Source organism: Monodelphis domestica, chromosome 2 (assembly GCF_027887165.1).
Source record: "Monodelphis domestica isolate mMonDom1 chromosome 2, mMonDom1.pri, whole genome shotgun sequence".
NCBI classification, from domain to species: domain Eukaryota; kingdom Metazoa; phylum Chordata; class Mammalia; order Didelphimorphia; family Didelphidae; genus Monodelphis; species Monodelphis domestica.
In genome coordinates, this window is record NC_077228.1 from 24,635,747 (window position 1) to 24,652,397 (window position 16,651).

Below are 16,651 nucleotides of genomic sequence, written 5' to 3' on the forward strand. Positions count from 1 at the left end.
CGCAAAGAGCTGGCCCCCGGCTTTCCTTGTATTTGGGAGTTCTAACTTCTGCCCCTTCAGACCTTTCTGTGCCCATCGAGAAGGCAAGAAATGGGGTCTCCAGCAGGCAGTCGCCCAGAAGCCTTTATTAGCCCCGTTTCCCCTGAAAGCCAAGAAAATAAGGGACGGTCAGTCCGTCAGTCATGCATGGCTCCCTCGAGCCTTTCTGGGTGGGAGAGGGAAGGGGAGAGGCTTCTTGGGAACTCCGAGTCCCTTCCACGCGTGCTCGCTGCCTCTTACAAACTTTTTCTCCCGTCGAATCCCAGCTGCCCTGAGCTTTAGGCTGTGATTGTCATAAATAAATATTTGTAGAAGCAGGATGGAAATGCACGCGATGGCTGCCTCATGGACCTCCCGAGCTGGGGGAGTCTGGAAGAGGTGCAGAGACCCTCGTGGTCAGAGGGGGCTACTGATGCCTCTGGGGCTGGGGCTGGGCCTGGGCTCAGCCAGAACATCGGGCAGGAATGAGGGCCGACAGGGTGGGAAGCCCCAATCATCTCTGCAGCTGGAGCAGAACATCCCCAGGGTTTATCTGCTCAGTGTTTCCAAGACGGCCCGGACCTCTTCTGGGTTGTAGCTCCAGGGGCCTGGTCCACCCTGAAAGAGGAAGGCACCATCGGAGGTGGACTGGCCGAAATAGCGCTCTTTGCTCCTTACTAAAGCTCTGATGCTTAGAACTGGAGGCACCCTGCAGACTAGCGGGCCAAATGCTTCATCTTCTTTTCTAGATCTGTCTTAGAATTAGTACCAACGGGGGCAGCTGGGTGGCTCAGTGGATGGAGAGTCAGGCCTAGAGATGGGGGGAGGTCCTGGGTCCAAATCTGGCCTCAGATACTTTCTAGCTGGGTGACCCTGGGCAAGTCACTTGACCCCCATTGCCTAGCCCTGACCACTTTTCTGCCTTAGAACCAATACAAAGTATTGATTCCAAGATGGATGGTAAAGGTTAAAAAAAAAAAGATTTAGTACCAAGTTTCAGGTCCAAGGTAGGAGAGTGGTAAGGGCTAGGAAATACGAGTTCAGTGACTTGCCCAAGGTCACACAGCTAGGAAGCTGAATGCTGGACTTTCCACATCCAGGCCTGGCTCTCTATCTCCTCAATCACCTAGTTGCCCCCAACCTCTTTCTTTTACAGGGGAGCAAATTAAGGCCTGGGCAGCTAGGTAGTGCATTGGATAGAGCATTGACCCTGGAGTCAGGAGGACTCGAGTTCAAATCTGATCTTAGACACTTTCTAGCTAGGCAACCCTGAACAAGTCACATCACCCTATTTGCTTCCATTTTACCATCTATAAAATGACCCGGAGAAAGAAATGGCAAACCACTCCAGTGTTCTGGACAAGAAAACCCCCAAAGGAGTCACTAGGAGTGAATGAAAAACAACCGAATAACGAAGCAAGGCCTGGAGAGTAGTCAACGCCCAAAGTGGGCAGCAAAGCCAGAACGCAAACCCGGATCTCCCAACTCCCAAGATTTCTACTTCAAGTCAAAATCTCCTTCTGCAAGTTCTGCCCTTGGCTTTCTTCCTGCGGCACGTCTTCAGAAAGTGGAAAACAGGGATCCTGTCCCTCCTGTCCACCCCCCCATATCACCAATGTGCAGTTCATAATTTAGAGTACCTTTCATTGTCCTCTGCACCCCTCAAAGCCAGGATTAGCAGAACTATCAGGGGTTCAGCAGAAGCCCTGCCCCCTGCCCGAGGGTGCACAGTGGAAGTGGCTGCCAAGTACCCCAGGAAGGAAAGGAAAGAGGATCGCAGCGCTCCAGAGTAGGAAGCCTTCAGGCGTCATCTTGTACCACACCTCCATTTTACAGATGAAGAAACCGAGGCCTCGCCATTTGTCCAAAGTCACCCCGGTGGGAAATGCCAGAGCTAGCATTTGAGGCCATCTCTAATACCTCTAATGCCACCTTGGCCCCAGAACTGGGGATTCCATCCTGATTTCTTGCCTCTCCCTCGGGAGGCTGTTCAAGATTGAGAGAAATACAATGGGTCTGCCTTGGCACTTGCTTACTTTATGTACTTTGGCTATCTGTAGGACACAATGCGAGTTGGGACCACTGAAGAGGAAACAGATTAGTCTGTATTTAGGTTTTCCTTAACTCTTACCGTCTGCCTTAGTATTGATTCTAGAGTGGCAAGGAGTAGGCAATGGGGGTGAAGTGACTTGCCCAGGGTCACACAGCTGGGCTGTGTCTGAGGCCAGTCCTGGCACTCTCTTTACTGAGGCCCCTCCCTGCCCTTGTCTGTATTTCTCTTAGCACTTCCCAAGAGTATATTAATTTTGTAGATCGCCGCGGCATCTTGTTAACTCCCATGGGGCTCCCTCAAACCGACAAGTTCTCTATCAGAGCACCCAGGTGAAGCCAGCCCCATACCTTGTAGAGGATGTGGCCTTCCAGAAGGATATAGAAGCGCTCTGGGAGGGCAGCATATTTCCTGGTGGCCAAGTTGTCCATGGTGTCTACAACGATGGGGCACAGCGGCTTCCTGTCCATCAGCAGCCGCGCAGCCTCCATGCGATCCTGGAGGGTGCGATGCTGCTTAATGTCTATATTGTTCGCAAAGGCCCAGCCGTCTAGAAGAGAGAGACAAGTCAGGTTAGGTAGGCCTGGAGGACTTCAGTCTGAAAAAGAAAGCCTTTAGGAGAGAAGCAGTGGGCGGCCGGTCCTGGAGGAGCCCCTTCCCCCACCCGAAGTCCTCTAGGGCACCTCTCACCCATGCAGTTGCTCATTTGGGAAGAACTAATAGGAATTTGCAGTATTTGGAGACAGACAACCATTGAGTTCAGAACCTTGGTAGGAAACACACTGTCGAGGGGCCCTCCAGAAGCAGGCTGAGGGCATGTGAGCACGACAGGACTTGGGGAGTCAGAAGACCTGGGGTCTGCCCGTTATAGGAGCAGCTAAACCGAATCATAGATTTAAAAGAGAAAGGGACCTTCAAGATAAGCTAGCTGAGGGAGTTTTTAACCTGGGTTCCCTAGATAGATTTCGGGGGGGGGGCCTACAAGCTTAAATACATATATACTTAAAAAAAAAGTCCCTTACCGTCCATCTAAGAATCGACACTGAGTATTGGTCCCAAGGCATACCCGTGGTAAAGTCTAGGCCCTTGGGGTTAAGTGACTTGCCCAAGGCCACATAGGTAAAAAGTATGTGAAGTAAAATTTAAAGAGAAGAAAGAAAGAAAGAAAGAAAGAAAGAAAGAAAGAAAGAAAGAAAGAAAGAAAGAAAGAAAGAAAGAAAGAAAGAAAGAAAGAAAGAAAGAAAGAAAGAAAGAAAGAAAGAAAGAAAGAAAGAAAGAAAGAAAGAAAGAAAGAAAGAAAGAAAGGAGGGAAGGAGGGAAGGAAGGAAGAAAGAAAGAAAGAAAGAAAGAAAGAAAGAAAGAAAGAAAGAAAGAAAGAGAGAGAGAGAGAGAGAGAGAAAGAAAGAAAGAAAGAAGAAAAAGAAAGAAAGAAAGAAAGAAAGAAAGAAAGAAAAAGAAAGAAAGAAAGAAAGAAAGAAAGAAAGAAAGAAAGAAAGAAAGAAAGAAAGAAAGAAAGAAAGAAAGAAAGAAAGAAAGGCAGGAAGGAAGAAAGAAAGAAAGGAAGGCAGGAAGGAAGGCAGGAAGGAAGGCAGGAAGGAAGGAAGGAAGGAAGGAAGGAAGGAAAAAGGAAAGAAGAAAGGAAGGAAGAAAGAGAGGGAGAGACAGAAGGAAGGAAGAAAAAGAAATAGTTTGCTTCAATCTGCATTCACATTCTATCAGTTCTTTCTCTGGAGGAGAATAGCATTTTTCATCATGCCTTAGATCATTATATTGCTGAGAATGGCTAAGCTTTTCACAGTTGTTCATGTTCTCTTGGTTCTGTTTATTTCACTTTGCAACTGTTCATGTAAGCCTTTCCAGGTTTTTCTTGTTCATCATTTCTTATAGCACAATAGTATTCCATTACAACCATATACCACAACATTCTAGTCATTCTCCAGTTGATGGACATCCCCTTACTTTCCAGTTCCTTATTACCACAAAACCAGCTGTCATAAATGTTTTTGTACAAGTAGGTCCTTTCCCCCCTTTTTTAAATCTCTTTGGGATACAGACCAGTAGTGTTATTACAGGATCAAAGGGGGTGCACAATTTTATAGCCTTTTGTGCATGGTTACACATTTTTCTCCAGAATGGTTGGATCAATTCACAACTCCACCAACAGTGCATTAGGGTTTCTATTTTCTCACATTCCTGTCAACATTTATCATTTTCCTTTTCTGCCATGTTAGCCAATCTGAGAGGTGTGACATGGTGCTTTAGAGCTGATGTAATCTGCATTTCTCTAATCAATAGTGATTTGGAGCATTTTTTTCCATAGGACTACAGATAATTTTGACTTCTTTGTCTGAACACTGCTTTGACCTTTTGTTCTTTCAGGTGAATTCTATTATTTTTTCCAGTTCTATAAAATAATTTTTTGGTAGTTAATATCACATTGAATAAGAAAATTAATTTGGGTAGAACTATAATTTTTATTATATTAGCTCTGCCTACCCATGGGTAATTAATATTTTTCCAGTTGCTTAGATCTGATTTTATTTGTGTGGAAAGTGTTTCATAATTGTGTTCATGTAGTTCCTGGCAGGTAGATCTACAAGTATTTAATATTGTCTACAGTTATTTTAAATGAGATTTCTCCTTCTAGCTCTTACTTTGTTGGTAAAATAAAGAATAATTAATGTCGGTTTATTTTATATCCTGCAGCTTTGCTAAAGTTGTTAATTATTTCAACTATTTTTTTAGTTGGTTCTCAAAGATTCTCTAAGAATACCATCTGCAAAGAGTGATAGTTTTGCTCCCTCATTGTCTATTCTAATTCTTTTGATTTCTTTTTCTTCTCTAATTGTTATAGCTAGCATTTCTAGTTCAGTATTCTGTGAATTAAAGAAATATATTTTGCTAAATGTATATCAATGTAAATGATGGATTTTATTTTATGCACATAGAAAGTGGTCTAGTTTTCAGTAACTAGTTGCTAGAGGGGTCATGACACACACAAAAAGTGAAGAATCTCCTATCTAGTCCAAGGAAGGTTCAGAGATGGGAAGGAATTCTACTAGTAAATATTTAGGCAGTAACTAACAGTGAGCCTGAAACTTTGGTCCTTTGATTCCAATCCAAAGGACTTCTCATTCAAACTAGCTGTTTCAGGTTTGAAGCTGGTCTAAATATCACCCAAAAGGAGCATTTTTTTTTTTGTATCAGGGCTTTGTGGAAAGATGCTAATTACCAATAAAATATGTTAAGTAGCCTAATATTTAGTTATTTAAACTGGATTTTATTTTTTTAATCAACAAAAATCCACCTTCTCTCTCTCTTCCCCCCCTTCCCCTCACTGCCTTTCCTACCCCTTTGAGGATGAAAGAAAAACAAAACCCCTGTTACAAACGTGTATAGCCAAGCAAAATGAATATCAGCATTTTTCTTTGTTAAAAAAGAAGTATTACATGGAGACTATTGGATGGTGAGATATAGATGGATAAATATAATAGATATAATAATATAATGTAAAATTAATTCTATATATATTATATATAATAATTAATATTAAAATTAACAAAATAATAATTAAATAATAAAAATTTATTTAAAATAAAATTAATTAAGAATATTTTTCCATGGTTACATGAATTCATATTCTTTCCCTCTCCTCTTCCCTCCCCCCTCCAATGAGTAATTCAACTGGGTTTTACATGTGATAGATATAAATTTAAAATTAAATTTTATCAATTAAACCTTTTAAAAAATTTGGTCTTTCCTACATGAACTGATGGGGAGTGAAATGAACAGAACCAGGAGAACATTGTACACAGGAACTGAAACATTGTGGGATGATCAAAGGTGATAGACTTTACTACTAAAAGCAATTCCTGGACAACTCTGAGGGACTTAGGAGAAAGGATACTATTCATATTGAGGGAAGGAACTGTGGGAGTAGAAATCCAAAAGAAAACATATGATTTATCACTTGTTTGTATGGGTATGGGATTTGGAGTTTTGGTTTTAAAAGATTAATACAAAAATGAATACTATGGAAATAGGTTTTGAACAATGATACATGTATAACCGAATGGAATTGCTTGTCATCTCTGGGAGGGGGGGAAGGGAGAAGGGAAGGAAGAGAACTAGAATCATGTAATCATGGCAAAAAAATTTAAAAATAATTTTTTAAAGGGAAAATGAAAATAAAAAGATGGTCTTTGGGGGCCCCTCATCTCCGAGAGTGTGATATACAGCAGCTTCAAAAAAGAGAATTAGGGGAAGGAAAAAAGCATCCATACTATATGCCAGGCCCCATAGCACTTTATATATAATCTCATTTGATCCTTATAAAAACCCTGGGAAGTAGGTGCTATTTATAATTTCCATTTTACAAATAAGGAAGCAGAAGCAAAGAAAGATGAAGTGAGGCGCCCAGAGTCTGAGGTGAGATTTGACCTCACGTCTTCTTGACACCTGACCCAGCCTTGAGAGTTGGAAGGGACCTCAGAAACCATCTTTTCCAACATGCTTCTAAGAGTCCCCCCTCCCCCCTCCCATCCTTGGTGGTCCTACAGGCCTCCTTAAAAGAACACAGTGATAGAAACCCAGACGTGGGCCGGCTGGCCAGCCACCCACTCAGGACTGTGGCTGTGTACCTGTGGCATGCGCTTCTTCAATGTAGATAATGAGAAAATCTGCTACTGAGCTGAAGTCTTCCATGATCCTGTGGAACTGGTCAAATTTGAAGATAAAGGAGGGTCAGGTGCAGCTGCCAAAACTCAACACCAAAGGCCTGTTGCCTGCAACAGAAAGACACGCGTGAAACCCTGGAGTCCACTGACAGGGCGCCAGGCAGCGAGAAGCCTCCGGGCCTCGGCTGCATACAACCTGGATCATCAAACGTAAGAGCGTCAGGGCTGGGAGAGACCTGAGAACAGGGGAGTCAGAGCGTGGAGGGGACCGAGTACGAGGGACGTCAAGGTGGAGAAGGACCCTAGGTCGGAGAATGACAACTGGAGAGGAGCTCAGAGCACAGAATTCCAAAACCGGAGAGAGGATGTCAGAGCTGGGAGGGACCACAGACCCGAGGATGCTAGACCGCATGCTGGACCGCACAATCCTGAGTATAGAGGAGAAAGCGGCCGTCATCATTTTTTCCAACCTCTTGGTTTTACAGATGGGGAAACTGAGGTTCATTTTGTGGCAGAGCTGCAACTAAAGGGCCCTCTGTCCAGAGTGGGGTGGAGAAATAGAAAGCTGCCCCATGTCCTGTGAAGTGAATTCAATTCAGCCGGTACCCCCTTGGTGCCAGCCATTGTGCTAGGTGCCGAGGACACTTCATCATAGCGTGGGGACAGGCGGGGCTCCGGCCTGATCCGCCCAGGGTGATTCTAACCACCGGGCTACCAGGCAAGGCGAGTTAAGGCAGCTCTGGCCAGTCCATCTGCCCATGGCCCCAATGGGTACTAACGATCATATCATAGCATTAAGGAAGCTTCTTTAGCCCAAAAAGCAACTAACATTTTCAGCAGGGACTTGGCCCAAAATGTCCGGGACAAGTTTAGTTCTGAGATTTCCAGGGTACGCCCAGTGGACCTCTGCAGCCTGGCGGAAGGGCAAAAGGCCAGGATTGGAGGCCCAGAAAGCTGGGTTTGGACTCCAGGCTCTGCCCTCTGGGAACTGGGTGACAGGCAGGCTGGCCCCTTGGCCACCAGGAGTCTCGTTTGCTCCCCTATAAAGTAGGAGGGGAGGAGTAGGGCTGGATTAGAAGGTTTAAGGTCCATTTCCAAGGAGAGGCTGGCATTGCTCCCAAGCAAGCCGCCATCCATAACTATTTAATTAAGCCTGTCTTTATTTATTAAAAGAATCATCCACCCAGCTGCCCCCACACCTGTCTTTAAGTCAGTGCTTTCTGGACTGGGTCCTGTGTGGCGGCCTTGGGCTACGAAGAGATGAATCGAAGCCTGGCCACTGAGCAGTCCCTAAGATGCTCTCACAGACGGTCACCCCGGGTTGGCCCCACAGCCCACCGAAGGAGGCCATTTCCCTACTTTGAAATTGGGGAATCGTGACCAGCCTGGCAGCAGGAGCCGCCCCTCCCCTGGCCCGCTCGGACCCTTCACTGACCGTGCATGAAGTCCCAGAGGCGGCGAGGCTGTCCCCGCAGGCTGACCACAGGGCAGTCCGGGGCCGGCCCTCCCTGCAGGGCCTGGTCCTCCAGCCGCTGCCAGCGGACCCTCAAGACGAAGAGGAAATAGGGCAGCGTGAAGAACGTGGGCCCCCAGTTCTCATACTTAAAGTTGGGGTTCTGGAAAATGCTGCTCTTCTGGCCCATGCCCAGGATGTGCTGCTTCATCCTGTCCGGGGACAGCATCTTCATCAGCTTCCCCATCAACACATGCCCCACCACCTGCAGCAAGACCCAGAGGCGCTGGAGCCTGAGCCAGAGCCAGAGCCAGAGCCGCAGCAGCTCCGCCATGGTGGAAACGGGCTGCAGCCTGAGCAGGAGGTGCCCGGAACGGGGATCAAAAGGGCAGCAGGGGGGAGGGCACAGCCCAGGATGGGTGTGGAGCCCGGAGCTGGGTGCTGGCCCCGTCTGGGGCCCGACCAAGGGCCTGGGGGTGGGAGTGGCAAAAGAGAGGACCCGGAGAGGTGAGGGAAGGCCTGAGGTGGCTCGCCAGCCATTTGTAGGAGAAGAACAGTAAACAAACTCTAAGTAAACATCCTGGAAGAGGCTAAACACTGGGGATGCAGAACAAATAAAGGCATCCCTAGGCTGGGAGAGGCTGTGCCTAGGGGACCTGTGGCGCAGTGGTGCTTTTTTTAATATCAGGAAAAATCTAATTACGTCTGTCCCCAAATAGAATGGGCTTAAAAAAATGTGGACATTTTTATTTAATTAATTAATTTAGACTAGTATTCCATGGTTCCATGATTCCCGTTCTTTCCCTCTCCTTCTCCCATAGCCCACACAATTCCACTGGGTTTTACATGTGTCGTTGATCAAGATCCATTCCCATATTATTAATATTTGCACTAGGGTGATCAGTTAGAGTCTACATCCCCAATCCTATCCCCATCGACCCATGTGATCAAGCAGCTGTTTTTCTTCTGAGTTTCTGCTCCCACAGTTCTTCCTCTGGATGTGGAGAGCATCTTTCCCATAAGTCCCTCAGAATTGTCCTGGGTCACTGCGTTGCTGTGTAGATTTTTTTTTAATTAGAAATTTTTATTTAATTAATTAATTTAGAATATTTTTCCATGGATCCATGATTCATGTTCTTTCCCTCCTCTCTTCCCACTCCCCTCCCATAGCCAAGGAACAATTCCACAGGGCTTTACGTGTGCTATTGATCAAGTCCTATTTCCATGTTATTAATATTTGCATTAAGGTGATCGTTTAGAGTTTACATTCCCAGTCACATCCCCATCAACCCATGTGATCAAGCACTTGTTTTTCTCTGTATTTCTGCTTCCACAGTTCAGAGTGGTCCTCAGAGGGATGGGGTGACCCAGCAACACTCCACAGGGTGTATGGCCCAGATTCGCCCTGAGCCAAAAAAGCCAGCTTGATTTAGGCTGAACTAAAAGAGATATAGATGGTGTCCCATATTAGGGAGGTGAGTATACTACTGTTCTCCTTTCTAGTTAGATGATGAAGCTTCACAAATGCTTATAAGGCCTGGACTTGATGGCCAGTCTTCTCTCTCTCACTGTCTCTCTCTCATGTGATCTCTCTCTTTCCTCTGTCTCTGTCTCTGTCTCTTTTCTCTGCCTCTGTCTCTCCTCTCTCTCTGTCTCTGTCTCTCTCTTTCCCCTGTCTTTCTCTGTCTCTCAACTCAGAGCAAAATAAGTTTATTTGGGGCAGCCAGGCCTGGAGATAGGAGGTCCTGTATTCAAATTTGGCCTCAGACATTTTCTAGCTGTGTGACCCTGGACAAGTCACTTCTTCCCAATTGCTTCTCCATTCTGCCTTGGAACCGTTACTTAGACACAAAGTGAGGGTTTAAGAAAAACATAACACTATTCTACAATAGAACATTAAAGTAATAAAAATCAAATCAAATGTAAGCAAGAAAAAATGATAACATCCCTTTTTCTTGACCAGTAAATATTCTATACAAACTACATATGTATTAAAAATTTATATTTACATTAGACATATATATATAAATATATAAACAGCCAACATATTATAGAAATATATTTTAGTCTACACCCCTATTCACCTGATTCAAATGACAGATATCAAATGAAAACTAAAACAGAGACAGGAGCCATCTAGGGCTGGGGCCATTGGGGTAAGCAATTGTGATAGAGATACAACATGCAGCCCAAATGTAATTCATATGGTCCAGGACAGCCTGGAATATCTCTGTACTCTTCCTTAAACTATAATCACGTTAATAAGTGAATCAAGGGGGCAGTTGGGTGGCTCAGTGGATTGAGAGCCAGGCCTCGAGATGGGAGATCTTGGGTTCAAATTTGGCCTCAGACACTTCCCAGCTGTGTGACCCTGGGCAAGTCACTTAACTCCAGTTGCCTAGCTGTTATCACTCTTCTGCCTTGGAATCATACATAATATTGATTCCAAGATAGAAGGTAAGGGTTTAAAAAATAAGTGAATCAAGTTAATAATGTGCATAAAAGTCCTTTATGAAGTATAAAAAACTGGCCCTGGCCCCTTTCCATTGTGAGGACCATTGTCAGTTCACTGGGTAACTACAGAAATGATGCCAACATTGCTCAGAATCCAGAGCAATAGTTGACTTACAGAATTTGACCCAAAGGATATGCAGAATTGAAATGAAACTATTATAGCTACAATGTCAAAGTCAGGAGAAGGGGGAAATGACTTCTGTATTCCAGGATTATAGAAAGGCTGAAACAGTCTTGAAAAAGAGGAGCAAAAGAAAGAAATGGCTCAGCTCTCTGGACTAGAGATGACAGGCAGAATATTTTACTGAGTGGATCCACAAATTTCAAGAAACATTATGAAATAGCTTACTGGGGGGAGAAAAAAACAGGCTCCAAATTATCCCCTGACATCAACATTGTAAACTTAGAGGTGGAAACAGAACTTTGTACTCGAGTTTGCTGATCCAAGGACATTTTCGCTCTAAATCAGTGTGTCGGGAAAAAACAACAACAACCCACAACTTGAACTTCTCACTTAAAAAAAATTCTCTTCTTTATCTTTAGTCAGATTTATGACTTACAACCCTTATAGAAGAGTGATAAGGGCTGGGCAATGGGCATTAAGTGATTTGCTCAGGGTCACCCAGCTAGGAAGTATCTGAGGCCAAATTTGAACCCAGGATTTCCTGTTTCCAAGTCTGGCTCTCTATTCACTGAGCCACCCAGCTGCCTCTCCACCATTCATTATGTACTAAAGATGGATGCTGCCACTGCCTCCAGAGCTATGTATTGTGACCGTGGAACCATATCTGTGAGGCTCCAGTACACCAGATCTCACTCACATCTCAACAGATAGTGTAAGGGGTAAATTTTATGGTTGGACTGGATATATATTTTAGTTGGTCGCCAGGGATTTAAATTCTAAATCCCAATGAATATTAAAGTCAGAATGGAATTTTCTGGTGGTTTATTTACAATAGAAGGAAGAAATTAAGAATGAGAGAGAAAGAGAGGGGATCTGCTCCGGCCTAGTCTGAGCCAGGCAGGAGTTCAGAGGCCTTAGCCAAGGGGTCTCTCCAGAAAAGCCAAGGAAAAGGGAGTCAGCCTTATAATTCATCATGTGATCATCTAAGGGAAGCAGTCTGAGGTCTCACACTCAAGCTCTTCCAGGGTCAAGTTCCATGGCCAAGCCCCTCTCACAGGAAGTGCCGCAAAATATAAAGGCAGTTTTTTTATGTCACTTCCTGTGTCTTACATGTACCAATGGTGGCTTTAACTTGGCTTTGAACAGCCCAGGGGTCAGTCAGTTGTTTCTGATTTGTCATTTGCTAGCACACACTGGTCATAGATCTTCCTCCCCCACACTTAATCCTTAAATGGGGGTGTATACATTTCTGGTTGCTAGAATTCTAAAGACTAAGCAGGGTTGAGTGAAACTAAAAATCACAATTCCCTCTGATAATGATTGAGGGACTAGTCTCCCCAATTGATCACTTAACATAATCATCTTGTACCTCTAAAATCTTCTAACTGTAGGTGCATACAAAATTTCACCTTCTAAGAGGAAACTACAATAGTTAGAGATAAGAGGGAAACAGAAGAGAGAGAGACAGCAAAACCAATGTTTGCTGGGCACATTGACAAAAACCAATTGGGAGCAGTCCCCTTTTGATATAAGAGTAAACATTCAAATAAATGTTCAATCAAACTTCACCCCAAAGTTCATTCTGTATGTAGTGTAGGTTTTTCAGGCATCTTTCTGCAAACAGTTCATTCTCTGGATTTAGGAGTTAGCAAGCCTCTTTTCCTTGAAGATCTTTCTTGAACAAAAATTTTAAATCTTGGATTTTATGAAAATACAATCTCCCCTGAAGTGGGTGTTGAGAAACACCCAGTTCAGCTCAGGATGCAAGGTTGAGTTATGGGATGTGTGAGTCAATAATCAAAAGAAAAACATAAAAGAAAAAACTGAAGAAAAATTAAAATTTTTGGAGAAGGAAAAATTCAAAATCAGAATTGAAATATCAAAAATCTATGTATTCAAAATTTTTGAGTAAGCAAGAATAAATTCATAATAGGCCCTTGTATTAGGGATTAATAAATTTCTAACGGGCCCTTGTATTAGGGTCCAATGAAAGTAATTTCTATCCCACAAGTCTGTAGGACAGAATGCAGTAATATTTCACTTACCTATTTGCAGTCAAGACTACAGGAAGTTGCTATATTATAAGAGAGAAAAAAGGACCAGATTTTTGTGTGTGATATGGAAGTGCCATTCCCTGGCCCGATTTTACCTTTATTCTCAGGGACAGGGGGAGCCAGGATGATAGCCAAACTTCGGTACTTGTCTGTGACAATTTCTTTTTGTTTATTTCTGTTTTTTCTATCAAAGGGAATGATCCCATTAGCCATTTTTTATTTTGTTTTTGTTTTTTGTCCAGTCCAAAGATCATTTCCTGTTGAGTTCACCTTGTTGGACCCAGATACCAAGCAGCTATTGGCACAGAAGGAACTGGGAGAAGTGATTGCTGAGTACTTTGAAAGAACGTGAAGGACAGGAGAGGAATCAACCAGACTCAACAAGTGCAAATTTTGTTCAGTTTTGTTTTGTTCTCTTAAGTAAAAAAATGAGATTCTGAAAAGTAGAGGTCACTGAGCTTAAATTCTATTCCTGTCAAAAATTAAAAACCCTTACCTTCTGTCTTGGAATCAATACTCGGCATAGATTCCAAGACAGAAAAGAAGTAAGGGCAAGGCAACTAAGGTTAAATGACTTGCCCAGGGTAACACAGCTAGGAAGTGTCTAAGGCCAGACAGATTTGAACCCAGAATCACCTGTCTAGGCCTGGCATTCTCTCTACTGAGCCACCTAGCTGCCCTTATATCATATTATTGTTTTCTATTTTATAGATTGATTTTATTTTTTAATAACATTTTATTTTAAAAATATTTTCCCATGGTTACATGATTCATGTTCTCTCCTTCCCCTCTTCCCTAATTTCCAAATATAAACCACCTCTTTCTTCCTAAAAAGCCATCCTTTGCAATCAAGAATAAAAAAGAAAATGGTTTAGCAAAATTGCCCAATGTATTAACCAAGTTGAATAATGCTATATCAAACACACAGCCTATAGTGTAAGTCCTGCAAAACTCTCAAGTGCTGCCCAAACCAGATTTAAATACATATGGGAAATATTCCACAAAATAAATATATAATGTTAATATATGGTTTTCTAAATCACTATGTACCCACCGAGATCTTTACTATGGCTTAATGATTCCTATATATACATATATATAATGTATAAATTATATATATATATATATAAATATTTATATTTATTCCTATTTTTATTTGAAAAAAATTTTTTATTAGAATATTTTTTGGGGGCAGCTGGGTAGCTCAGTGGATTGAGAGCCAGCCCTAGAGACGGGAGGTCCTAGGCTCAAATCTGAATTCGGACACTTCCCAACTGTGTGACCCTGAACAAGTCACTTCACTCCCATTGCCCAGCCCTTACCACTCTTCTGCCGTGGAACCAATACACAGTATTGATTCCAAGACGGAAGGTAAGGGTTTAAAAAAAAAAAAGAATTTTTTTCCATCGTTACCTGATTCATGATTCCCCCACCCCCTGCTTTTTCCTCCCCACTCCCAAAGCTGATCAATAGTTCCACTGAGTTATATATGTATCATTGTTCAAAATCTATTTCCATGTTATTCATATTTGCAGTAGAGTGCTCTTTTAACATCAAAGCCCCATCATATCCCTATTGAACTATGTGATCGATCATGTTTTTTTCTTCTGCATTTCTTCTCCCACAGTTCTTTCTCTGGATGTGGATAGCTTCTTTCTCATAATTTTCTCCGGATTGTCCTGGGACATTGCATTGCTGCTAGTAGAAAAATTTATTACATTCAATTGTGTCATTATGTATCAGTCTCTGTCTATAATGTTCTCCTGGTTCTGCTTCTTTCACTCCGCATCAATTCATGGAGGTTCTTCCAGTTCACATGGAATTCCTCCAGTTCATTATTCCTTTTGGCACAATAATATTCCATCACCATCAGATACCACAATTTATTAAGCCATTCCCTAATCAATGGACACCCCCTCATTTTCCAACTTTTTGCCACCACAAAGAGCGTGGCTATAAATATTCTTGTACAAGTCTTTTTCCTTATTATCTCTTTGAGGTACAAACCCAACAGTGCTATGGCTGGATCAAAGGGTAGGCATTCTTTTAAAACCCTTTTTGCATAGTTCCAAATTGCCGTCCAGAATGGTTGGACCAATTCACATCTCTACTAGCAGTATATTAGTGTTCCAATTTTGCCACATCCCTTCCAACATGTTGTGGAAGAGGCTTGAAGAAAGAGGATTTGCAGGACAAGCCAGACATGCAGACCAAGGTGAAGGACCTGTCTGTCAATCAAGGCAAAGATTCCAAATGGAATGTTCCCAGGAGAGGCAGTTGGGGAGCCTGGCCAGAGGAGAGAAACTGGGACTTTGGGCTCTGGGTTACTGACCAAAGGAGAAACCTCTTCTCTGGGTTCCTGATCAAAAGAGAATGGCTTTTCCTGACCTAGGCAGAGAGAGAGAGAGAGATCTTTTGTTTTGGGATAGAGTCTGGACTTGAGTTACTCAAGCAGAGATTATCTGACTAAAGAAAGAAGAAAAGAAGAAAGATATTTGTCCACCAAACTCTCTGATTGTCCTTGAGTCACTGCTGTGACTGGACTGACATTTTCCATAATCTTCCTAATTCTCCTTATCGATTAGGGAAACCCTATCCCTTTTACCTCAATCTTCATCTTGTTTCCCAATAAACCTTCTTACCTGAGAAAGGAAAAGAAAGGAGTTTTTCCTCATAAATCTTATAGTCCACTCAGGGGGGAGGGAGGAAGCCAGAAGGCTTCAAGAAGAAGGTGGTTAAGGGAGGGGCAAAATGGAGGAGGGTAGGAGAACATATTGATTCATTAGGGATCAATAGGCAGCTCCAGAGTAATCCTCTCTAGTAGTATCTTTCTCTATCTCTCATCTATCTCCATTATAACTATGCAGCCTCAGGTGTCCCCTAGTAACAGCTCTCTAGCAAGCCAGAGTTCATTCCAGTTAATAATTTCACACAGATTATCCATTTATTACATTTGGCACCTCGAAGTCTGACTGAACTCCACAGTCCTCATAAAGACAGGCACGGTAGTAAAGGAAGAAAGACAAAATGTTCAAACAAATTGTTTTTGGAGTGGCGGTCATTGCAGCCATTGCTGGTTTGGGGGTTTACCACATTTTGTATAGCAAACTTACTCATATGGTAGTGGAAACTTTGGATTATGTTGGCAACATAACGATGTCTGTTTTGCAGTTGCCATTCCAAAATGAACTGGTACTCTGGCAAGTCCTGGGACAAGTATATGTGATTTTTATGGCTGTCCTTCAAACTCTGACTCAAGTGAAGAAAATATTTAGATTTGTGGTTCCCCTTAAGGCAGATAAGATCATGGCTATTGATAACAACCAGGAAGGCATGATTAAGGCTCTGTTTGAGCAATTGATTAAGGAAAAAGGGCTATATTTGGTTATGGGCAAGGGCAATGGACAAACAGAGGATGTATCTAAGGAAAATGAAGGTGGCAATGAAAACAAGGCTGTTTGTGAACCTGAGAAAAACCTGTTCTTTAAAAGAGGTTACTTGGGGGCAGCCGGGTAGCTCAGTGGATTGAGAGTCAGGTCTAGAGATGGGAGGTCCTAGCTTCAAATCTGGCCTCAGACACTTCCCAGACCCTGGGCAAGTCACTTGACCCCCATTGCCTAGCCCTTACCACTCTTCTGCCTTGGAGCCAATACACAGTATTGACTCCAAGACAGAAGATAAGGGCTTAAAAAAAAAAAGAGGTTACTAAATAGTAATGCTGGTGTTATACACTCTAAAGCCCATAAACAATTCACTCCCAAG

General features: G+C 43.0%; 1 protein-coding gene and 1 long non-coding RNA gene across 2 annotated transcripts; one reads left to right on the forward strand and one right to left on the reverse strand.

Annotated features, from left to right (window-relative positions):
• Positions 1-105: 105 nt before the first annotated feature.
• On the reverse strand, positions 106-8,695 carry DIO1 (iodothyronine deiodinase 1). The gene is made up of 4 exons (XM_007505881.2): positions 8,180-8,695; positions 6,709-6,852; positions 2,419-2,618; positions 106-636 (listed from the first exon to the last, which is right to left on the reverse strand). The coding sequence occupies exons 1-4, from the start codon at positions 8,529-8,531 to the stop codon at positions 568-570; spliced, it is 765 nt and encodes a 254-aa protein (XP_007505943.3). The 5' UTR covers positions 8,532-8,695; the 3' UTR covers positions 106-567.
• LOC103104821 (uncharacterized) lies at positions 8,429-15,531 on the forward strand. The gene is made up of 3 exons (XR_474052.3): positions 8,429-8,561; positions 9,534-9,672; positions 13,132-15,531. It is a non-coding gene; the product is annotated as an uncharacterized LOC103104821 (long non-coding RNA).
• The last annotated feature ends 1,120 nt before the right edge of the window (positions 15,532-16,651 follow it).